Genomic DNA, 26712 nt, shown 5'->3' on the forward strand with positions numbered 1-26712 from the left:
TCTGATGAATGAATGAGTGGGTACATAACTCATTGCAAGAAGTCAATAAAATCAAACTCTTACAATTTAAAATTTTTATCTGAGGTACATATTTCCATGGTGAAAATTACTATCTCTTCTTACCTATGAGAACAAAGATAATTTACAGACTGAGTAGACACTGAACAAGAGAAAGAGTGGAAACAAATACAGCATTATTGTTTCAATTTCTGAATCCTCTTTCTTCAGGCACAAAAGGATGGTTACAAATTTCCCAGGATGATAAAGGGAATATGGTTAACATTTGTACCAGTGGAAGATAACAGAAAGGGAATGATAAGTATAGAAGCAAAGTAACCCATTGTTAAATAAGTGAGTTTCATTCAGGATGTCTGGGACCCATTTAATGGATCTACGGATGAACTCATTTTTAACTTAAAAAGAATTCAACATTTACAAATAATCAGTTAAATGATTACTCACCTTCTTTTGTTTCATATTATAAAAGGCTTGTTCTGAAGTTTGACAAAGGCAGTCTTTGGTGCTTCAATCAACTGCTCTTTCTCCTCTTCTATTTTTATTCCCCCAAACACTAAAGCAACGCTTTCTAAATTACACAGCCCGTTGCACTGTTCTCTCTCCTCTTTCCCTGGCCCTTTCTCATTGTTCAGGCTCAGGTGGACTACCTCTTTCTCTGAGAAGACTCTCCTGATCTTCTCAGACTACATACAGAGCTCTAGCTACATGTGCCTTTAGCACCTAGACACCCCTATCATATACTTACACCACTGTCATTATTACCTGTTACACTCTACTTACTCACCATCAGATTCTCAGTCTATGTATATAGCAAATGCTTAATAAATACGTAGTTAATGAAAATTGATATATTTGTTGAATTGATGAAAAGATGCCTGGTAAGGGAAAGGAATCAACATTGTCCTAGACCTGACTTCCACCTCAAATAGACTTTAAGGCAAGGACTTGGTTGTAAGGAGTTTATTTGAGATGGGAGGAAACCGAATGATGGGTGCATTTATAGATAGATTGTCATTGTGGGAAACTAGGGCACAATCCCACACAGGACCTTCTGAAAGACTGTGCATAACACATCTCAGTCTTGTTCCCTCAAGGGGTGAAGAAGCTGGAGAATTTATCCAGCAGCTCTTGCTCCTCATTATTTCGGCGCTGCTCCTGAAAATGCGAACAACCTCCTCCCCAGCACTTCTAGCCCACTTGGTGTACCAACATCCTGATGTTCCAAGAAAGCACATGGGTAGAGAGAGGTCCAAGTGCCTGAGGTAGGATGCTGTTGGCATGCAGTAGGTATGTCCATAAGAATTGCAGTGACATGTGGAGTGAACTGAGGAGATATGGATGAGTCACCACCAATGTCTTCTACAGGAGGTACTACTAATGTTTTTCTTCTGAATTTCACTTAAAAAATGTACACTGGAAAATTACCAAATAGTTCTAAATCTTACATAATAACCTACCTTCAAGTAATAGTATCTACCTCTAAATAATAGTGTAGTATCTTATATGGTCACAGGAAACCACATGAGATTTTGTCTTATATAGGAGCACATGACATCCAATCTCTGACTAGATGCTCATAGGCCATCTTTACCAACCAACCATACCTTTGGTATTACTTACCTCCTTAATGATCTCTGGTCTACGTCTGTACTGTGTTTTAAAATATCAATATATATTTACGGTAATATTCAATGTTTTTTAGATGCTAGACATCTGTACTATACATTTCCCCCTAGGGATCAGTTGTCAAATCAAACATATTTTAACAAAAAGCTAGTATTAACTCTCCCAAGCAACAAGCTGGTATTCCATCTACATGTTATACTTTTTAAGTGCCCCTTGGTCAAACGATCTTGAGAAATTTTGTCCTGAAGTCAAGCCCTACAGAAAGGTTTTATTGACTTTCCACTGTCTATTGAATTAAGAACTTCTTACCAAGGCCACTCAAGACACCTCACAAATTAGCTCCAACACTTGCCACTTTTTCTCCAAACTAAGTCATTGCTGTTCTCTCCACACAACCTGCTTACCTATCTGCACCCATGCTATTCTGCTTCCTCCTGACCTGACCTCTCTTCTCTCCCATCTCTGATCCCTGTCTACTAAATAGTGCTTATATTTTAAAGTCCATCTTAAGTTCCCTAAGTTTTCATTTCTCATCATGTCTACAAAATGATCTCTCCACTTCCCTGCCTTGAAGCACCTTGCCCCTATGTGCACTTCTCTTGAAGCTCTTTATATAGACTGCTCTCCAGCATACTGTTTAGTGACAATGTGTCATTCTCCACTCTAGACTAAAGGCTTGCTATTTTATCTTTAAGTTCCTTCAAGAACAGGAGCCCTGACTTTCATTTTTGTATACTATACTACCTTAGCAGAGTTCCTGGCACATAATACTCAAGCGTTAAATGTTTGTTGAACTGCATTTTTTTTTCAAAAATGTAGAACTTTATTTGCCTATTTATTTGTAATAGCATTTCAGGTTGTAAAAGAACACAAGCTCATTGTAATTAATTTTAAAATGCAAAAAAAAATCATAATGAAGAAAATGAAACCCATAATCCCATCATCCAGAGGCAACAATGTTAATGTTTTTTATGGTCTTTTTCTTTCTGTGTCTCTCTCTGTATTTTAAAGGATGGGTTTTATTACATATACAGTTCAATATTCTATTTGTTTTACTTCATATTACATTATGACTGTTTGCTCAGCTTATTAAATATTCTTTGGAAAGTTGACTTCTAGGGACTTCATGATACTTCATTGTAAGGAGCCTCACAGTTATATAACAATTTCTTACTTGGTGACAAGTTGTTTCTAGCTTTTAGGTATATTTAAGAAAGAAATTCTGCTATAGACTGCCTTCATAATTATTTTTAACTGCACGGCTGATAATGTTTTTTACATAGATTCTGAGAAGTGGAATTATTGGGTCAAAATAGAAACTTTTTTAAAAAGATTTTATTTTTTTTACATTTTTAATTTAAATTTTTACATTTTAAAATTCAATTTGCCAACATACAGCATAACACCCATTACTCATCCCATCAAGTGCCTTCCTCAGTGCCCGTCACCCAGTTATCCCATTCCCCTGCCCACTTCCCCTTCTGCAACCCTTTGTTCCCTAGAGTTAGGAGTCTCTCGCATGGTTTGTCTCCCTCTCTAATTTTTCCCACTTAGTTCCCCTTCTTTCCCTAATAATCCCTTTCACATTTGAACTGCATTTTTAAAATTTATTTTTAAATTTATATATAGTAAAATTCACTTTTAAAAATGTACATTTCTGTGACTTTTGACACGTGTAAATACATGTATAAAGATATAACCATCACCATAATTTGAATGTAGACCAATTCTATTACCCTCCAAAAATTCCCTCATGCTATGCATTTGTCCTCAAACTCTCTCCATTTCTTTAGGCCCCTAACAACCACTGACTAATCTATTTTCCATCCATTTGGTTTTGCCTTTTCCAGAATGGCATGAATGGAATCAAATGTTAGGTAGTTTTGATTCTGGCTTCTTATACTCCTTGAGATGCATTTGAGATCCATCCATTTTGTTGCATGTAGCAGTTCATTCTTTTGAATTACTGAGTGGCAGTCCATGGATTGATGGGCTATGGTTTGTTCATTTATTTACTCATTGTAAGAAATAAGTCTTCATTCATGCAGGTTAACGCTTAGTAGTAGGATTGCTGGGTCTTGTTGTTAGTAAGAGATTAAATTTGTAGTAACTGACCAAAACTATTTTCCTTTTTAAAAAATTTTTAAAGATTTTATTTATTTATTTATGAGAGACACACACACACAGAGAGAGGCAGAGACACAGGCAGAGGGAGAAGCAGGCTCCTTGCAGGGAGCCGGATGCGGGACTCAAACCTGGGACTGCGGGATCACCACCCCAGCCAAAGGCAGACACTCAACCGCTGAGCCACCCAGGCATCCCACCAAAGCTATTTTCCAAAGTGTATCATTTTGCATTCCAACCAGCATTTTTGAGAATTATACCTCTTCCGTGTCCTCATCAACATTTGGTATTGATACTTAGAGAAAACAATTTTCTAGAATTCTATTGTTAGTAACTCATACAGTTATAATTTTTATTCTCCTAGTGACAGATGATGTTGGGCCTCTCTTACTGGGCTCCTCTGCCATCTGTACATCTTCTTTGGTAAAGTGTAAACCTTTTGGCCACTTTTTAATTGGATTGTTTACTTGCATTTTGTTAAGTTTATTTATGCAGGCATAAATACATACATATATGAATATGCATATGTATGATGTACAAACATTCCCTCTAGTCTGAGGCTTATCTTTTCATTCCCTGAACAGTGTCTTTTAAGAGTGAAAGTTTTTAAGTTGCTAATAAAATCCAATTTATCATTTTTTATTTTTGACGGCTCATGCTTTTACTGTTATAGCCAAGAACTCTGTCTAATTCATGGTCATGCAGACTTTTCTACTGTTTTTTTTTTCCTATAGGTTTTATAGTTTTACATCCATAGCCTGAAATTTAAGCCTATCATGCATTCAAATACATTTTACTTCATTTTTATATAAGATATGAGGCTCATTGAATTGAATTGAGTACCTTTCGAGATATTTTGCTTTACCTTATAATACCCTGCTTCCAGTTTGACCATTGCAAGCTTTAAGATGCTCTATTTTCTTACATCAAGGTTAAAACTTTAGGACAATATTTGAGGCTGGGTAAATATGAAATGATGAAAGCTTAATTTTGATCAGACAAGAAGAATACAATGAGTCTAAATAAAGAATAAATTGCAAAGATATTGAAATATCTAGTCCTTTCTTTGACAAGCAAGTATTGGTTGGCAAAATCAACATGTAGTATGTGTGTTTATATTTATGTATGCATCATTCATTTACACACACACATCTACACAGTCTTAAATATTTCCGAGTTGCTGCCGCTCCCTAGAGCTTTAAGTCATAATTTTACTTATTCAATAATTTCAGCTACCCTTTTGCCAGAGGCAGGACATTTTGGTTAGTGGCTTTAGAGTTTGTCACAAACTGTCACATTTTTTCAGTTTATAAAACGTCCTTGACTTGGGTAGACCAAAGATGGATTTTCCATTACATCACTCAGAAATGGATAGGCCTTTACATAAACACACTTAGACATTTTATCCCAACTTTCTCTTGCTTTATATTTCACTTCCATTTTTTAATGGCACTTTTACTGGCAACCAGTGCATCTGGTTTTGGAGCTGCTGGCAGTGTCAAGAAGCTTGAGTGCATTTGCCTTGCCATATACCAGCCAGAATGGCAGTGTGACTTTTGTGCTAAGCCAGCTGAGTTTTGAGGCCTGAGGCATCCCCACCACCTCTGTACACTATGAGACCTTCACACAGAGCTGGAAGCATTTTAAATTTCTTGGATTTACGATTAATGACTTTCTTACTGTTGTCAATTCTTATGTGTTTATGGGTTCACTTAATATAACACTGTCAGGATAAGGACTAAAATATTATCCTTGCATTAAAAAAAGCAGTTATCTAAGCTAGCCTTTACAAAAAAAAAAAAAAAAAAAAAACACCACACACACACACACTACTTATACATCTACACCCGTTCCCTTGCATCTTGGTACTGTCCAGGACCATTGGGCAATGGAGGGGTTTTACTCTCTTCCAAATTCCACTTTAATGGCAATTGGCCTGACCAATGGAATGTAAGGAAAATGACATGAATAGGCTTTTATGTATGCCTACATGGATTGGCTTGCATGCTTGCACCCTGTGATCACCCTAGGGAACAGCAGGACCAGTTAACTTCTATCCCTTCAGTTTGGGCTCAGAACGTAACACATTCACCTTACCCAAGCCTGACCTGCAAACTTGACTAAACCAGCCAACCTCCAACCTGAAGCAGAGCTGTTCTGGCCAGTTCACAGACCAGTAAATAAGAAAAATAAAATGTTTGTTGTCTATAAGCCACTGAGTTTTGTTACACAGCATTTTACAGCAATAACTGGCTGATAAACTTACCCATCTTCCAGTCAGGTTTCTCACGGACAGTAGAATCAATATAAAACCCAGCACAAATTGTTAATTTGCTAGGATGAACACACAAGTGAATATTTGCAGCCATGAATCAGTTGGGTTACCATCTTTTCATGGATTTTTTTTCCTGCCTAGCCTATTCTTCAAGAATCTGCTCTGTACTCAGAATCTTTTTTAATAGGATTAGTCTATATAGAATTATAGAATGTAAAGCCTATCATTTATTAGGTGTCCTTACTAGTGCTAGGTCCCAACAACTGCAGCATCTATCAAATTGTCATGTCATGATTTATACATGAGCAATGGCACAGGTTCCAAGCCATAAGAACCAGGCTTCTTGACAATAGAAAAAAAACATCGAAATTCAGCCTTTTTCCAAGAATAGAAATAATCTCTGATCATTAGTTATTGTTCAAGTGTCCATTGCAATGCTCAGTGAGCACCAACATGAAATTACAGGCTGTCCCTTGCTTTACCTATATCCCCAAAGAGATAAATGCATTTCATGGGATTCCTTCCTTCATAGTTACTGGTACATTTTATAGATACATTACTGGGGTTGGCCAGACCTCACAAGTATATTTCCTTACACCTAGATCTTTAGCTAGATAATTTTAATTCAAATCTTTTACTATAGTGTGCTATTTCAAAATTTAAGGCTATAGGTTGATACTCCCTTTAGAAACATATCTCAGAATAATATGCCATTATCTTACCAGGGAAAGTTCCCAGGTTACCTTGAGCCCCAGATTTGTATCTTTACGACAAGGTCAAAAATAGTTTTCCTACTTTTAATAGGAGGCTTGAATTTGTAAAAATAGTCACCCAGAACATAAAAGTTATATTTACCCTTATAAAACATATGTTGGCTCTGTTCATTTCCTCAAAGCTCACCTCCCCTTTCCTGCCTTGATCTTTTCTACTTCTCATCCTGCCATTCTCATCCCATCCCTTCCTAGAATCAGATTGTTTCTTTTCTGACTAGCCAAACACAGGCAGATTGGGCAAGACTTAATTACGTGAGAGATATTTAGCTTACAAAAGTAAACACTAAAGGAGAATATTATAGACACCTTTATATATTTGGTGGCCTTTCATGTAGAAGAAGGAGTATGTTTGTCCTGTGTTGCCATAGAATGAATGGCAGTACACCAATAGCAACAAAAAATCATAGGAAGGAAATTTGGGCTTAATTACCAATCTTTCAGACAATTGCTAACGTTCAGTAATAAAATAGAAAGCAATGAACTTTCCTCATTGGTGGATGTATTCAAACTTCCCAGGCATGATAGAGACAATAATGCCTATGTTTCTAAGTAATTTCCAACTCTAAAATACCATGATTTGATCTATTTGATTCTCTATAGTTTATTAATATGAGTGTACAGTATGGGATAACATCAGCCATAACATTTTTATGATTATATGGTTAAATGAAAAAGACAAGCAGAATTTGTAGTCTTGAATCCAAAATGTCTTTTGAACAGTCCTGATTCCTGTGGAGTCTAAATTAAAAGATGTTATGTAAGATAGAAAGTATTCCTTTTTTTTTTTTTTTTTTGCATTCTGCTGGCTAATTTTTCATTATACCACAGCCTGATCTCCACTGTTCAGAGACAAATACATGTATATCCTTATGGTTGAGATAATGTTAATATACTACTTCCCACAGTGGTCCTAAAAGGAGCTTATTATCTCCTTTTCTATTTTCTGACCATAACATCTTTTGGGTTAAACTTCACTTAATCTAGTTATATTAATATATGGATTGTGCTAAGAGACATACTTTCTATATAGTCTTCTTAAATCAATAGTACAGTCAAAAGGAACAAAAATAGTATATAGTGATTTCTCCTTCCTTCTTAAAAAAAATCTAAAGATCAGATTTTACAAATACATTTAAAACTTAACTTGACCATTCAGATTATGTAGTTTGAAATTTGGAGTTATTTTCTTCTATCTACAGAGAACCTTCAGGAAATTCTTCATTGTGATCAACAGTGATGACCTATCTCAGTGTTTGAAAGTACTTTTCCTGAGGCACCTGGGTGGCTCAGTCAGTTAAGCATAAGACTCTTGATTTTACCTCAGGTCATGATCTTAGGGTTGTCAGATGGAGCCCCATGTATGGCTTGTGCTGGGAGTGGAGCCTGCTTAGGATTCTCCCTCTTCCTCTACCCCTCATGCTTGTGCATGCTTTCTCTATATATCAAATCAAATCAAATCAAATCTTAAAAAATGAAAACATCTTTCCTGAAGGATATTTTTCCTGGTGGAGAATTCTAGGTTAGCAGTTATACCCCCCACCCCACCCCCACACACAAATGTCATCAATCCATTGGCTTCTGGCTTCCATTGCTACTGTTGTGAAGTCAGCTGCCAGTCTAATTATAGCTCATTTTAAAGAAGTCTCTTTTTTCTCTGGCTGCTTTTAAGATTTTTAATTTTTTTTTTTTGTCTTGGTTTCCTGTAGTTTCTCTTAATGCACCAAGTTATGAGTTTCCTTTATTTATCTTGTTCTTGATTCAGTAAGCTCCTTGAATGGGAGCATGAACCCCAGATTGATGCTTTTCATCAGTGCTGTCAAATTCTCATGCCTTATTCTTCAAATATGGCTTCTTATCCTTTCTTTTTCACTTTTTCTTCTTGAAAGCAACCGAACATCCTAAAATTCCTCATTATATACTCTAAGCCCCTTACCTAGTGTCTGTAGTTCTATATCCTATTCTCTTCACTTTATATTATATTATACACATAGCGTTAGTTTCCTTACTTATAATTTTGATATTTGTATAATATTTTGTTAATCAAAGGAATGACAGTTTCCTCATCTATCAGATGGGATATTCCCACCGTTTTGGGGCAGCTGCCTGGCTCACAATGATAATCTTCTCTTCTTAGAGTGGACCCTAAGTAATTATATCTGTCCTCCTGGATCTTTGCAGTGATTATGACTTTAAAACTAATGTTAGTGTAGGGACGCCTGGGTGGCTCATTCAGTTAAGCCCCTGGCTCTTGATTTTGGTTCAGGTCAGGGATCAAGCCCCATGTTAGGCTCTGTGCTGGACATAGAGCCTGCTTAAGATTCTCTCTCTACATCTCCCTTTGTCCCTCCCCTCCAACTCACATGTATGTACACACACTTGTGTACTTTCTCTAAAATAGTAATTAATAATAATAATAATAATAATAATAATAATAATGTTTGTGTATGGGCTGGGTCCTGAAGACCCAACCATTTTTCATGGAAAATGAAATCAATTGATAGGTATTGTGTGTGTTTACATTTTCTATTTATATTAAAATATATTTGTGTATTATACATATAAAAATAAAATAAAAGGTAAGGTAAAGGTAAAGTGGTAAAACAAATATTTTAATGAGCTCTTACTATGTACCAGGTCCTATTCTAAGTCCTTTAAATGTATTAACTCATTTATTTACTTATTAATTTTAAAGATTTTATTTATTGATTTGAGACAGAGAGTAGAGAGGGAGAGTAGAAGGAGAAATGAGTGGAGAGCCCAATACAGGGCTTGATCCCAGGACCCTGACCATGACCCAAGCTGAAAGCAGACATTTAACCAACTGAGCCACCAGATGCCCCCATATTAGCTCATTTAGTTATCTCAGTAACCCTCTCTGATAGGTATGATTATTATTACTAATTTACAGATGAAAAAGGTGAGATGCAAAGTGTTGAATAACTTTTCCGTGGTCACACAATTAGTAAGGTGCATGGCCAGAATTCTAACAAAGCAGTTTAGCTCTAGAATTCAGTTTCTTAACTATTACTTTATGAAAAAAAAAGGGAAGCAGGAAACAAAAATAAAACAAAAGTATCAAGAAGCATGCCTCTACCAGTCTTATTGTCATATCTTCCTTGACATTTCCAGTGCCATTCTGTACCAACCTTAGAGAACTAGGAAAGGAAAAATGGGAAGAGAAAAAGGTGTTCAGGGTACTATGGATGTGTAACAAACCACCTAAGACTTAGTGGCATAAAACAATCATTTATTTTGCTCATGGATTCTATGGGTCAGGAATTCAAAAAGGGTAGAGTGAGCAAGTCTTCACAGTGTCTGGAGTCTCAGCTGGAAGACTTGAAGCAGAGGAGAGGGATCATGTAATCATCTGAAGACTCCTACTTACTCTCTTTCATACGTAATGTCTGGCTATTGATGATGAGCATTAACTGGGAGTTTCAGTAACTCTCCATGAGGACCTCTCCATGAGACTTTCCTTATGGGGTAGTTTGAGCTTCCTCATAGCTTAGATGGCTTCCTCCAGAATCAGCCACTTTCAGATAGAGTAAAAGAGAGAGAGAGAGAGAGAATAAGGCTGAAACTATTACCACCTAGGTGGTTAGTCATATAGCATATTTTTCTGCCATTTTCTGTTCATTGAACCAATCACAAGCCCCCATGCAGGCTAAAAGGAGGAATAGCCACATTGTAAGAAAAGAATAGGAGATGGTATATATACTGGAAAATATAATATGCCTCATAAAAAATATATAAAAGTTCATTTCTGCATTGTGCCAAAGCCAATAGAAATAAAAGTGCTGATTTAGGCACTCTATAAAATGTGAATGATATTCTTTTTTAACCTAAAAATATGTTTAACAAGAAAAAATTCATCTTTACCTAGAGTAATAGCAGACAAACAGATATATTAATTTAAATAAATGCAAATGACTTTACAACTAACAATCCTTTATAAATATGTCTTGAATAATTCATAAAATGCATTCCAATATTTTAGAGTAGGATACTCATACTGAAGGAATAAAAATATTTGATTTTAAATATAAAGACTGGTTTTTATACCCAAGAACCAAATTGAGAGTGAAGCAGTGGGACAATGTTTTTCATCAAGCAAGCAGATTCTTTGATACAAAGGCATATCTGAAAAAAAAAAAAGGCATATCTGTGTTGGCAATTTGGTTCTTAAGTATAAATTATGACATAAGACAGGCACTTTGGAGAACATGTAATGAGTTCTTAGTGTCACTGAAAAACAATGACAACAAAAGATGAAACTTAAGAGAAACAAATACACTCTTTCAACAAAAGTGGTCAGTCATTGAGACCAGATTGGGCATTTTATTTATTAGGTGAAACTAATGCCTATAACAAACCTACAGCTTATGATACATTGTGCCTTTTTAAAAAAGATTTTATTTATTTATTCATGAGAGACACAGAGAGAGAGGCAGAGCCACAGGCAGAGGGAGAAACAGGCTCCATGTAGGGAGCCCGCTGTGGGACTCTATCCTGGGTCTCCAGGATCACACCCTGGGCCAAATCGCTGAGCCACCCGGGCTGCCCATATTGTGCCTTTTTGGTATGGCATCTTAAAAGCCTGAAATATTAAGGAATGTACTGTGTTTGTTGGCTTTCCCTGGGATTCTGGTTTCAAGGTCAAATGTAAAGCCTGAATGGTAAAGAAGAAGCTGGCTTGTCAGTCTTCTCTATGTCTCAGAAGGCAATGCCACCCCTTTTAGATCATCTCTGTGTATTATGCATCTGATGAGATGGGACCAATTTTAAACTAAACAGGCTCAATAAAATCCAATTCAGGAAGAAAATAAATATGTATTAAAAATAAATCCAAGTCCTCAGTGTGTCCGAAAGCATTTGTGAGCAACTAGCAAGATTTTTCTTAAAGAAAATTAATCATAATTACAGAATTTAGAGGCATCAAAGCCAGACATAGACACAAGAATGGACAGTCTTTTTAAAAAAAAAAAAAAAAGAATGGACAGTCTTATCCAGAACATGTGGATATGTGGGTGGGACCAAATGCTTTATGGGAGCCTCAGTAGATGTTCAACTCCCTCCGTGGGAGAGAGGACCAGGAAGAGTTGGGACCTCTTGCTGGACCCCCTGCTCATATCCACTCAAGCCCTTGGGGATGTGTGAACTCCTTCACCTCACACTAAGTTTTTTGCCTCTTGAATCTGGCAGCAATACCTTTAAGAACAAGAACAATGACAATTATGAAGCAAGATGTGGTAATTCTGATAACTATATAAGAATCTCTGTGTGTGCCTGTGATTTATCCTGATAATCAGCAAGGTTATACAGAGATCTTCGGCCTGTATATTTTTTTTAAGTCACAAGGGTTTTCTTTTATGGTGGTAGGAGTCTGTTTTAAGAATTGCAAGCAGTAAAGAAATAATGTGAACATAATTTAATAGAGCTTGTGTAAACCAGAAGTAAATCCAAATTTACACATGGGTAAAAAAAACTATAAAGGGTAACTATGCAAAATCCTTCCTCTTGAAAGCGATTTTTAAATAATGTAAAAATATAGCTTAAGCTGAAAATCTTGGATTTGGAAAAAAATCCATTTTGCATGCAGAAGGAAAAATAAATTTCTGATGGATGTTAATACATTTTACTTTTTTGCAGTGATATTCAATTGCCAGAGACAGTTCTGAAAGCACGTCTTTGGAGACATATCTAGCTTAGTGGTGGGGCATTAAGTTGGAGTCCCACTGCAGCATAAACTGTGGATACTGACATGGTGGCATGCTCCTTCTTTCAGGTCATCCTGGAGCTCTTGGGTAACATTCAACTGGAGGATAGCAAGGACATGCCATTCTTTGGGGAGAAAACTCGGTAAGATTTTATTTCAAGCTTACCCAGGGTTGACATGGACCTAACATAGTATAGGGTTCCTTCTCTCGTCTGACAGTGGAACCAACAGCCCACTCCAGCCCTCTCTCACCTGGTGCTATTGGGTCAGAGAATGACTAGTTGTCCACATAATGCATTGCAGGGGGATGCTACCCAATATTGTCAGAACATATTGTCTCTGTTTCCACTTCTTAATAGCTGCTTCTTTTTTTCTCCTCAATGGTTTTCAAAGGCCTCATTACCCATTTGTCAGTCTCAGCCAATAAGCTCTTTCCCTCTGGCTAGAGTTTTATAGAGCTGCCTTTCTCTTTCATAACTCAACTCACTTGTCAGACCTAGTTCAAGCTCCTGCATCTGTATTTCCATGTAGGAAGGCGGTTTATGAAAGGGCCAAGGGGCCTGCCTCATTTCTTTATTGTCTGGAACACACCCATTTTGCAAGGAATTGCACAACATATTAATGGCTTCTGAAAATAATGCTTACCATGCCTCTTGGAAAATCAGGATGAAATTCACTTCAAATAAAATGACCAATGCAAGCTTAAAAAAGAAACACACAAGAAACTAACTTTTTTGAAACAAAACAGAAGCCCTTTTGGCCTGAGCAGCTTCCTCAAATTTACTTCGAGTCAAGGCTTATTTTAGAGACAAACAACCCAATAGACCTTTGTAGACTTTTCCTTATCCTAGGAGGGCAATGAATTATCTGGTTCCTTTTCAATCATCCCCTAACCACCCCAGGATCCATATGCTGAAATAGTATAGAATCTACAGGACTGGATTATACACTTCCTGTAATCAGCTTCTGAGATTTAAAGTCCCTTGCAATTCTAAGAGTGTTTAGTCCATTGTCATGCAGATGATAAATCCTCAGATACTATTAATTTCCTATAGTTCAGCTTCCAGTTATATGACATAAAATAAATATTTGACAACACAGGCTGGATTAAATTACCTCTGTGTAATAATCCTGACATTCAGAAGCAGAATTTCCAACGTCTTGAGCTACTGGAAAAATATATGAAATACAGGGAAATTCCTTCCTATCAGCACATAAATAGTGAAACACTCTCTAGGGAAACTGACCCTCATTGGGCTACTCGTAATTAGTTGAGAATGTATTTCAATTGCTAGGATCCCTCACATCAAACATACCAAACTCCCTGTACGGTCCCAGCCACTCATATAGCTTCAGCCATCTCCTGAAAGTGTATGATTCTCAGATCACTGTGCAACTGCTATCCTTTTTACAACCTCTACATCATTCATTCCAACTCTTTAGTGAAACCTCCACCTGAGTGCTCAACAGCCAGCTCAAAATTAATATGTTCAAAGCTAAACTCCAAATCTGCTCTTCCTCATATTCCAAATTTTATTTTATAACACTATCCTCCCTACTGGACCCTAGCCAATGAAACCTTGTCATTGTTCATGACATTTCCTTCAATCTTATTCTCTAGAGATTCAGTTACCATATCCCGTCTTGTTTGCCTTCTTAGCTTTTTTTTTATTTTTAACAGTTATTTGAGATTCAATTTACATTCATAAACTCTCCCATGTTAAATGTTTTTCAAAGTGTCTTAATAAATGTATATTATCGTGCAACCATCATCACAATCCAGTTTTTTTTTTATCTTTTTATTTTTTACAATCCAGTTTTAAAATACTCTCATTACACCAAAAAGCTCCCTACACCTCTTGCACTCCCACTCTGGCCTTGGATAACTATCTACCTGTTTTTACAGTTTTGCCTTTCCTAGAGATTTCATGTAAATGGATTCACACAATAGAAGTCTTTCATTCCGGCTTCTTTCATTTTTTCATATTTTTAAGAGTCATCCCTTTTGTTGCTTGTATGAATGTTTAGTTCCTTTTTATAGTTGATAGTATTCCATCATATGGGTATACCACATTTTGCTTGTCTATGGATATTTGGGTTGCCTTTTCAGTTTATGGCTACTATAACTAATATTGCTATGAACATCCTCATAGAAATCTTAGTGTGGATAAAGGTTTTCATTTATCTCAGGTAGGCACCTAGGCCTGGAATTGCTGGTTTATGTGGTAAGTGGGTTTAATTTTTAAGAAACTGCCAAATTGTTTTACAAGTGAGAGGTTGTCTTTTACAATCCTACCAACAGTATATTTAGGTTCTAGTGTTTCCACATCCTCATCAACACTTGATACAGTCTGTAGCTTTTAAAAGTAACCATTCTGGACAGCCTGGGTGGCTCAGCAGTTTAGTGCCACCTTCAGCCCCGGGCTTGATCCTGGAGACCCAGGATCGAGTCCCACGTCGGGCTCCCTGCATGGAGCCTGCTTCTCCCTCTGCCTGTGTCTCTGCCTCTCTCTGTGTGTCTCTCATGAATAAATAAATAAAATCTTTTAAAAAATAAATAAATAAAAGTAACTATTCTAATAGGAGTAATGGGGCATTTCATTATTATTTAATTTGTATTTCTCTAATGACTAATGATGTTGATTAGCTTTCCAAGAAATTTGTCATCCATTTATCTTCTTTGATGTGGTATCTATTTGACATGTTTCTCTCTCTGTCTCTCTTTTTTTTTTTTTTTTTTGTTAAGTTGTTTGTCTCTAATTGTAGAGTTGTAAAAGTTGTTTAAATTTTCTGGATACAAATCCTTTATCAGGTGTATGTTTCGCCAATATTTTTGCACAATCTGTGATTTGCCTTTCATCTTCTGAATATTGTCTTTTAAAGAGCCAACATTTTTAACTTCTTAGCTTTTTTGAATCTAGCTCATGCTTCCCTTCCCAGAGTTACTTCCTCAAATTCAGTTCTTTCATTCTTGGCTAGATTTCTGCAGTATCCTACAAAGCAGTCTCTTTATCTCCACAATGCATTTTCTAAAATGCCGTTTGATTGCAGGATTAAACACAGATTCCTTAGCCATGTAAAGCCATGCATCTCTGGAGGGGCACCCTTAGATCGCTTCCCAAAGAACCTGTAGTAGAGAGTATAGCTGGCCAACAGCCTCCAGCTACCATAGCTGTGGATCCACCATAGCACTCACTCCAAGGCTGCCTGTGCTCTAGACTGCACCTAGACAATGACTGAGCATGGTGGCAATACTAGGGCCGAGCCAGCCTGCACAGTACAAGACTCTCCTGAAAGGCAACCTTTGCCCAGGAACTCCTAATCAGCCTGGCCAAGGCTTTCTCAGGACTTTGCTGCAGTTGGAAGCCTTTCCAATCCAATCCCTCCTTCTCTCTTTCCTTTCACAAGTGTCAAACCTATATCACAGTCCAAAGGCTGCCCTAGCCTTTGTCTGTTTCTTTTCCCTTTATTCTTAAAGATGTTTTATCCAATAAATCTCTTGCATGTCTAGTCCTATCTGTACATCTGTTTCTCAGAAGACCCAAACTGACACAGCAGGTAAGGCCATTCTTGACTCAGATCCCATTACAATTTTGCTTACTCCTTTGTCATTAATGAACTGTGTCCACTCTTCCCAAGTACCATGACCAGGGAGGAGAAAGGGCTTCCTTGCTTTATTCAAGATTCCTCTCTTTTGCTCAAACTCCTGAGGCAGCAGAAGAAAGATCAGTCTGCAATATTAGACAAACTATAATAATGTGAAAGCCTTGTTGGGGTAGGAAGAACAGGGACTCCAAGGAAAACTTAGCCCCTGTCCTATATATACCCCTAGCACCTTCTTTTGAGCTAAGAATGTTGGAAGGAGAAAAGGAAAAATATGACCTTTCTCCCCATTGAGGTTATTCACCCTGTGCCCTTAGATAAATTCACTCTTACTTTACAAAAATGCTGCTTCTGATGGTGCTCAAATGTTAGAGGGGTTTCTCCAGCGGTGAGAGGGAGCAGAGGGAAGTGAAACGTGTATCACCAGAAGACCCTCACGGGATTATGAAATTATAGCACTCTGAGTCTCAACTCAAACCTTCTAGACATGACTCTCTAGAGAGAGGCACTGGGAAAAGTATTTTTAACAAGTGCTTTAAGTAATTCTGAGGATGTTTGAGAAATGCTGTTAGAATGATGAAGATCATGGATGGGTACTAAAGCCAGCCTGATTCAGTTTCATTTTTTATTCTGACCTTTGCTAGCTGTGTAGTCTTGGACACATTCCTTAACATTTCTGTGCATTAGTTTTCTTATCTGTAAAATGTGATAATGAATAGTACCTCCTACATAGGTTGCTATGAGCACCCAAAGAGTTAATGGTTGCAGGATGTAAGATAGTATCCATTATGCAGTAAATTGTTCAATAAATTTTAACTTTTTATTGTTTTTATTGTCATCATCATCATTATCATTAGTTACAGATTGAACTCAACAAAGATCATGAACACCTGCCAGTCTTATGCGAGGGTCCCATGAAGAGACAGTGTGTTTGTGAGGGTAAGGCTAGGACGTACAAACAATCAAAACCTGACATCTGCCCATAACTTGTGAGATTTTTCTTACCCATCCACTTTCTTCTATCTAATCTCCATTACCCAGGGCATGCATTTGGCAGCTATCTACCAGGATTAAAAGTGGGGTCTCTGTTGGCACAGAAACAAACTAACAGTCTTTGATCTTAGCTTCAGAGGGGGTCTTATGTGTACAGGAAAGAGTCTCTGAGTTGACGGATCACAGTTCAAATCCCAGGATATCTCATTAGAATAGGGCATGACCTTGAGCAAATTATTTAAGCTCTCTGAGCTTTTGGTTCCTTAATTTCTGATTTTTTTTTTTTTTTTATTTCTCAGGGCTATTGTGAAGCTTAATTGAGATGATGTATATAAACTTAAGGCACATGGTAGGGCTGGAGAAAGAGCTGTCCCATTTTGTTTTATTCACTAAGCTAACTCGTCCTCAGAGCTTGAATGAGCCCAGCTGTATCCCTGTAAGAGCAGAATTGCAAAATCCAAAAAGCTTCCCCAAATTGCCAGATCTATAACTCAAGCAACTCATCTTCACTTTGGATATCTCTGTGACACATGGGACTTCCTATTCCTTATTCTTAAATTTCCTTGTCATTTACTCCTGTAGTTTGAGAGTGGCAGATCCAGGGACATTTAAAAATACTAATAGAAATATATCTCAGCTCAATAAATTCAATTATTTCCCCAAACTTTGGCTTTGGATTCATCAACATGATTTTGAATTCTTGCCCTCTGCCTCTCTGTTGAGCACATATGGCCTTTATAAACATGTCTTCAAAGTGTTTTCAAAGTTTTCAAAGTGAACTTTGGAACAGGATAGTAAGTAATATCACCAAAGCAGAAATCATTGGTAAAATAGTCTTTTAAGCAGGCTAATATGTTTTGGACTTTCATGTGTCCAAATTTTAGAGGAATGTATAAACTAGTTGGTATAAATTTTATTAGAAAAATTTAAACATTTCTTAAAGTAGTTGCCAAAATGGTGCCTAATTTAGAATTGTTCTTTTCATCCTAGTTTGCAAGAGATTTGCTATGGGGTAAGGTTATATAACAGTGATTACAAATCAAAATTTACATCTTACAGATTTCTAAACTTAAAGAGAAAATTGGTCCCCAAAAATGGATTGGAAAGTACTTGAAAGCTTTGTGAGATGAAGGGTAGGATTATGCAGAGATAGTAACAGGCAATTCGTAACCCTTTTGCTATTTTTCAAGTGTGATGGTGAATTCCTACAAGTTAATAACACATAGAAATAAAGATGTAACAAAACTCTTTGGTGTAGATAATGAAAACACTAGAATATTCTAGTGTTTAAGCAATTTATGTTCAAAGGTGAAATACAAATCATATAAATTATATGATTGATTTATTTAAACATGAGTCTACACATCAAGGAAAAATGATTTCTGGAGGAATAAAATGGAATTCTCCATGTGGCTACCAAGACAACCCTTGAAGAAAAATTGTACCTACTAGATAAAACTAGGATGGAGTCACACTACAAGAGTGGAACACCAGTTCCTTGGAAACTTAGCTACAGCTGATTCTTGTGTCCTTATACAAAAAGAAGTGGTTGGACTGACAGGAAGAAACTTCTTTCTTTGACAAAATGCAGCAAGTAAGTGGAATTCTACCAAAAGGAGTTTAAGAAATGCCAAGTGGCTGAGGGCTAGTGACATAGCTAGTGCAGCAGCCAGCAAACCCTCTCCTTTCCTGGTGTGAGCTGGCAGGCTGTTGAACAGCTTCCTGCCGAAATTAAGAGATTTAAAGCATGGCCCCAAATGCAGCCTGGGATAGAGAGATTTTTTTAATAACAGCCTGTGTTTTAGTTATTTATCATTATATAATAAATTATCCCAAAACTTAATGGCTTAAAACAACAATTTATTTTTCATAATTTTGGACTCAGTTGAGCAGCTTTCTTCTCCATGTGGTATCAGCTGGGATACTTAACATTCAGCTGGTGCTTGGGCTGGCAGGTCTAGGAAAGCTATGCTTACAGTTCAGCTGACTTAGTGCTCCTTCTGGTCATCGCTCCATGTGTGTAGCTTGGTCTTCCTTATAGCATGATGGTCTCAGAGTAGTCCAGCTTTTGACATGGCAGCTGGTTTTGCAAGGTCTCAGAAGTTAATACTCATCATTTCTGTTGCATTCTATTGGTCAAAGCAAGACCATTCTATTGGTCAACCTGCCAGCCCAAATTCAAAGGGAAGATAAATAGATCCCTCATCTTAATGGAGTAACATATACATACAAGGAGGAAAAGAATCAATGGTAGCTCTCTTTGGAAAGTCTCTACCACAGTCTGAGAAGGTGGGGCTGGCAGTGGACAGCTTTTGGGGAGAAAATGAAATCAGATTAAGCAGGGGAGAGCCCTATCTGGAGGGAAAGGTGGTGTGAAAAGCTTTTTAAAGCATGGAGAGTTGGGCACCAAAATTTAGGTAGAAGTTCAGTGATACAGGAAGTTAATCCTGAGGAATCCCACAGGATAGGAAAAAAGAGAGCTGAGAAAACTAAACTAACATGAATTAGATTTGCCATAAAACTATGTCGTTTTTTAAAAAATCATTAAATATCTATACAAATACAAGGCCCATTTGTACCATCTTTATATGAATGATGACTCTCAGCTTGTGGCTTTAGGAAAAGATCAGGGAGGTGAGTGGCCCAGAGAAGATGGGGCCAGAAAAACAATCAGCTGTCTGGCCCTGTTCTGTTTGCAGTTGGCTTCCCTGTTGCTGCTTTTGAGCCTTCACATGAAGTAGCCAGTGGTTCTCACAGGGGAGATAGAAGTGCCTTCCTAGGGAGTGCTTATAAATGTGATCATCCTAAAGACTTTGGGTTGTGTAGGAGTGCTAATGGCATTTAGTGGATAAGGGCCAGAGATGATAAACATCCAAATGCCCCACATTTGAGGAGAATTGTTCCAGCCAAAATGCTAGCAGTAACCCAGTTGAGAAACACTAAGGTAGAAAATTGGCCTGATGTAGAATAGTTGGGTGGAAAACATGGAATTTGGAGGATACAAGGACTGTGAGATCCCATGATAGACAGTTGTCTTATGGTAAGACCAGAGTCAAGCATGATGCTAAATTGTAGGAAGTATGGTGCCTATAGAAGACACACTCTTTAGATCACATACCAAAAAATCCCACCATTGGAAACATGCAGTTTCTCACTTATCTCAACCTTCCTGAAATGTTAAATGGAGAATTTATAAAGGTTATTTATAGAAATAAGGCTCTAACATAGTCTTTAGAATGCTTCCTTCTGGGTATTGGCTTTTCTCTGTAATGGTGTCCTATTTTTGCAGTTCTTGTTTAAAACCAAATATTTTCAGTTTTGCTGTGAAGAGATGTTTCTGCTAACTTTGTCTGGGATCACATTTTATTCTTCCCTAACGCAACCGATTTTCCCCCTGTGTCAATCAACTAGGTCTACATTGTCTGTCACATTTAGTGTTTGATGGTAGTCGAACCTGGCTTATGTTAAAAACCTTACATGGGATATATAAGTTCATTCTCCTCCAGAGTGACATTCACCTTGTGCCGTAGACACATACTCTTGCTTTATCTAAGAAAGAAGCTTAAGTTTGGGAGTCCTAACTGGTCTTCTCAGAAAATTGCCCTATCCCGTCTCCAATCTCTTACTTCTCCTTCTTTCTTTTTATGCTTTCACTATTATATGTGGCCATGACTAATAAAGAGATTTTCTCAGAGGGAGGGGAACATTCCATGTGAAGCTTGGTATTGTCCATCCTGAGGTCTGGAAATGGCTTAAGAGTTTGCTGCTGTGTGGTCAGCAGATGGGAATCATAACCCAGTAGTGGCCAAAGGGAGAGAGTATGTCTCACCCACTCTTAAGTTCAGAAAGTTTCAAATTTTAAAGGCTTTTTAACCTCTTCTAATTTGTCAATGGATAATACAGAATAGGCTCAAACAACAGTGATTTAATTGGGTACATTGACATCTGCTTTTACAGATTGAATGTAGTGCTTGGATATTTTACTTGAGTTCATGTTGACCATGTAGAAAGTCACTGAGAGAAGGAAGCTCTAACAGATGTAGTACAGATTTTTATTATCCACACATTGAATTACCTGTGACAAATTTGAAATCCCCACTTTATTTCTTCTTCCATGTAGCACTTATCTGGACTCCTACCATTTATGGTTGGTTGATGTGTGCTCTGGGAACGCAAACTCATTTTAGTGCATTCTCTTTGATGGCTTGGAAGGCATTTGAGACCACGCAGAGCCCCAGGGTCATGATTATGAACAACAATTATTGTACTGGAGATTTACAGATGTGCTGGTTACTAGAGGGTTGTGGTTAATAGAATGTTGAACAACAAAGAGTTTATTGTATAACTGAGGAGGAAAAAGCTCCCCAACAGCAAAATACATAATCTCAGAAAGTCAGAGGATCTGGAGGAAAACATATGAAGTTGAGTCTTTCCTTTATAAAATTTTTTTTTTGTTCTTCCAAATTAAATGGTTAGAGTTTTAAAAAGTCACCCTGTAGGAAACAAGCTGCTTCAAAGGAGAAAGAGATCAAATGTAGATGCAACAAGCCAGCATCTCCCATATGTAAACTCTTTTCCACAATATGGTTAAGCATTTGGTGAAATCTGATTAACTCAGGTCACCAGGGAACTGTTTAGTGGCTTTTTTACTTCATGGCACTGATTCAGTTCCCATGGACCTCCTACTGCACACAGAACATCAGACCTGATCTTTTTGTGGAAAATTCAAAAGCGGTTCAGGAGCTATCATGACCCTCTACACTTAGGCATTGACCTGACACCACCTTTTAATACTATCATTTGCCTTGGACTCTGGTAAACAGATATCTAAATTGGATCCTGTTAAGAAGTTCACCAAAACCTAGAAAAACTTCATGGTGGTAATGCTAATACATCAGAACAGATTTTTTTTTTTTTTCTGATCCATTTCCAAGACCAGTGGAGTGAGCTGTGTAATAGACTGAACCCTACTGAGTTTATTTCATCCTGGCTACAAGACTGCCAGGCAGCTGGTGTTAGAATATATTTCTGTCTAGTGGCTTCTCTGGATATCTTGGACTTTCCACTCTAGATCCATTCCCTATTTCCTCCTATCCTCCCCTGTTTCCTGGGGAGATTGACCTCAGATTTGCCTGATGTGAGGGCACCAGCATGGGGAGACTCAAAGAGAGGGAGGTCAGCTTTGCCCCTCCCACTCCTGGTGTCTAACCTGTGGGACCCACTTCTCTTTACCGAAGTCTGCAGCTCACTCTGTCTTCTAGCTTCTGGTAACCACTTTCTCCCTTCAACCTTTCAGGCCTAGGAATTGTAATAACTCCCTGCTGTGGCTAGCCAGCCCCCAAGACATAGCACTACCTTTTGTGGATTCTTTCTCCCACCCACAACTTTGGAAGAAGCCTCTTCATTAAGCTGGCTTTAAATAAGTTGGTTGTGATAGCCTGTTTCCTGCTGGAACTCTGAGGAACTCAGACTTAGCCCCACCTGTCTTTATATGTAACTCTGCATTTCTCAGGCTCTACTATAATAATAACAAATACAAAATAATATTTCTCTGTTTCCCTTCTCCCATGTTCCTTGGCCTGACATGTTCCCTTGATGTGAACAGTTAGATGTGCTACTTTCTTCCCTTCCTGCTCCAGCTCAGTGTGCTGACTGTTCTAACCATCTCAAAAGGCAGCAGTGCCAGTTTTGCCCCTCATGGCTTCCCTAGTTCAGCTGCTGCATAGTGTTTGGGCCACTGACCCTAATGGGGACTCTAAAAGCACCTCCACAGTTAATACATAATGACTTACAAACTACAGCAGCCATCCCCAATTCGGGTTGCCATGCCCTACTCCTTACACTCTCGGTGTTCCATGGAGATGATACTCTTCATCTTTGCTTGCTCTTTATCAGTAGAGCCCTTTTGGCCAAAGACTCAGGCATGAGCCCAGTAGAATGTTTCTGAGTTTAATCACAGATAATACACCAATCTTAGAATCAGGCCTCCCTTTGGCTTATTAGCCCCCTGTCCTTAAGTCAACTTCCCTACCTCTACTTATCCTTCCCTGTGTTCTTTCTCCGGAGTCAAGTTGCTCATGTAAACAGTGCCCTGTTTGGCTGTACTATTATTTATTCTCCCAGACCTGCCTAGAAATGTCTGGATCCCAAGGGGAATACAGCTTAGATTCACTTGATACCTTCATATGCTGATCGTTCTACTTTCGCCCCTGGAGACTCACTCTGCTCTTGTCTGCCGCACTCTGAGCCTGGGAAAGCTGAACTCTATGGACTCCATCACCTGAGCTTCCTTATCCTCTCAATGCCATTTGGGCCTAGGCAATAGAAGGTGTTGACAAGACATCAGTGAGCAGAGAGAGAGAGAGAGACTACAGAGTGCTTATTCCCCACCCCTCTCTGCCGGGGTGCTGTTTGGCAGTAACTGTTCACTCGACATATGGACCCAGTTCCCACCTCTACCAAGGCTATAGTTTTTGCTACAATCTGCCAAGAGTGCCCTCCTTCAGCCTTTTCAGTCCAGCATGGTAGCCAGAATGGTCTCCCCAAATGACCACATCCTATTCCCTGGAACCTGTGAATATTGACATGACATGGCAAAAGGATTTTCTCAGATGTGATTAAGGTCATGGATCTTTTATTTTATTTTTTTGAGAGAGAGAGCAAGATAAAGAGAGAGTGAGAACTAGCGGGGGGGTGGGGGTGGGGCAGGGGCAAAGAGAGAAAGATAATCCTAAGCAGGCTCCATGCTCAGTGCAGAGCCTGATGCAGTGCTTGATCTCACGGCCTTGAGATCATGACCTCAAGAATTGAGTGCTTAGCTGTCTGAGCCACCTAAGCACTCAAGGACATACCATGTTAGCATAGAGTACCTAGGATTATCCAGGTGGTCTCAATCTAATCACATGAACTATAAAAGCAGAGAACTTTCTCTAGCTGGAGTAAGATGCAGCAGTGGAATAAATCAGAGAGATTCCAAGTGTGAGAAGGATATAATACTGGTGCTAAGATGTTAGGGCCAGAGAGGAGGAGGTTCTAGGAGCTAAAGGCAGCCCCCAGCTGACAGTCAGTAAGGAAACAAGTCTCTATCCTAGGCTCATAAGGAATTGGATTTTGCCAACAACCTGCATGAGCTTGGAAGGAGACTCATTCACAGAGCATCCTGAAAGGAACATAGGTTTAATAGCACATTAATTTTAGCCTTGTGGGATGAAGTAAAGGACCCAACTGAATCATACTGCAGGTAGACTTTTGACATATTCAACTGTGATAGAACAAATGGATGTCATTCTAAGCCACTAAATTTGTAGTAATTTGTTATGGCAGCAGTAGAAAGCAGAGGTGGTAATAGCTTTCCATTGTTGCTAGTCTTTGGATGCAGCATCACTCCAGCTTGTTCCCTTAACTCTGCCCACATTTTGTCTTTACATTCTTTTTCATTATCCCATCTGAACAGCTGCTTTTTTCCTCCTCGTGCCCAACAGATATACCCTGCTCTATTTAAAAGTCCTAAAGATACTCATCCCGATATTTGCTAAGTGGTCAGGACATATGTTTTATTTATGCAGTTTCTCTTTTCTTTCTTTTTCTTTTATTTAAACATGAGTATAGTTGACACACATGTTACATTAATTTCAGGAGTACAACATAGTGATATGACAAGTTTATACATTATGTTATGTTCATCACAACTGTAGCTACTATATGTCCTGATTCATCACTATTAAAATATCATTGACTATATTCCCTATGCTGTGCCTTTTATTTCTGTGACTTATTCATTCCATAACTGGAAATATGTATCTCCCACTTCCTTGCATCCATTTTTCCCAACCTTCCTTGCTCCCTGGCAACCATCACTTTGTTCTCTGTATTTATAGGTCTGATCCTGCTTTTTGTTTATTCTTTGCTTTGGTTACACATATAAGTGAAGTTATATGGTATTTGTCATTCTTAGTCTGATGTATTTCGCTTAGCATGATATCCTCTATGTCCATCCATGTTGTGTTAGCTGGTAAATCTCATCGTTTTTTATGGCTGCACAGTACTCCATTGTGTGTGTGTGTGTGTCTGTGTCTGTGTGTGTGTGTGTGTGTGTGTGTGTACCAAATCTTCGTCGTCCATTCATCTGTTTATGAATAGCAACAGGTAGGTTGCTTCCACATCTTGACTGTTGTAGATAACACCGCAGTAAACATAGAGGTTCATATATCTTTGAATTAGTGTTTCATTTTCTTTGGGTAAATGCACAATAGTGGAATTATTGGCTCATATGGTAGTTCTATTTTTAATTTTTTGAGAACACTCTACACTCTTTTCCATAGTGGCTATACCAATTTACATTCCCACCAACAGTGTATGAGGTTTCCTTTTTTCTCCACATCTTCACTAACACTTTATTTTTTATATTTTTGATGTTAGCCATTCTGACAGATGTTAGATGATATCTCATTGTGGTTTTGATTTGCATTTCCTTGATGATGAACATTTTGTTGATGATGATGTAGTGATGTTGAACATCTTTTCATGTGTCTGTTGGCCATATTTATGTCTTCTTTGGAAAAATGTCTATTCAGGTCCTCCACCCATTTTAAAATCAGATTGGCTTTTTTGGTGTGGAGTTACATAAGTTTTTTTTTTTAATATATAGGATATTACCCCTTGTTGGATATATAATTTGCAGATATCATCTCCCATTCAGTAGATTGCCTGTGTTTCATTGATGGCTTCCTTCACTTTGAAAAAGCTTTTTATTTTGGGGTAGTCCCAATAGTTTATTTTTGTCTTTGTTTCCCTTATTGGAGAGACGTATCTAGAAAAATGTTATTAAGGCCAATGTCAGAGAGATTACTACTTATGTTTTCTTCTAAGAGTTTTATAGTTTCAAGTCTCACTATTAGGTCTTTAATACATTTTGAGTTTATTTTTGAGTATGGTGTAAGAAAGTGGTTATATTTCATTCTTTTGCATGTACTATCCAGTTTTCCCAACATCATTTGTTGAAGAGACCATCTTTTCTCCATTGTACATTCTTGCCCCCCCCATTGTAGATTAATTGATCATGTAATGGGCTCTCTAGTCTCTTCCATTGATCTATGTGTCTATTTTTGTGACAGTACCATATTGTTTTGATTACTACAACTTGTAGTGCATCTTGAAATCTAGAATTATACCTTCAGCTTTGCTCTTCTTTCTCAAAATTGCTTTGGCTATTCCAGATCTTTTGTAGTTCCATACATATTTTGGGATTATATATTCCAGTTTTGTAAAAAAAAATGCTGCTGGTATTTTTATAGTAATTGCATTGAATCTGTAGATTGCTTTGGGTAATATGGACATTTAACCCATATTAATTCTTCTAATCCAGGAGCATAGAATAGCTTTCCATCTGTTTGTGGGTCATAACATGTTCTTGATACACAAAGTATAAAAAGTTTCATCAGCGTATATAAGCCATGTGTCCCATATAGCCCAACATGTACTAACTTATGAGGGGATTTGAACACCAACTGGAGATTTTATGTGAAGGGTCTCTGATCCAAGATAATTTTTCTTCTTTTACCTCCAGGATTTCTGAGGTCTATCTA

At 37.8% G+C, this 26712-nt stretch overlaps 1 protein-coding gene across 1 annotated transcript in view; it reads left to right on the top strand.

Moving 5' to 3' along the window:
- Positions 1-26712, top strand: part of LOC118350370 (protein SREK1IP1-like) — a 66996-nt gene that overhangs the window by 10444 nt on the left and 29840 nt on the right. Inside the window, exon 4 of the mRNA XM_049092080.1 lies at positions 12602-12675. Within this exon, the coding sequence (XP_048948037.1) occupies positions 12602-12675 (74 nt within the window). The remainder of the gene's footprint in view (positions 1-12601; positions 12676-26712) is intronic.

Source organism: Canis lupus, chromosome 12 (genome assembly GCF_003254725.2).
Source record: "Canis lupus dingo isolate Sandy chromosome 12, ASM325472v2, whole genome shotgun sequence".
NCBI classification, from domain to species: Eukaryota; Metazoa; Chordata; class Mammalia; order Carnivora; family Canidae; genus Canis; species Canis lupus.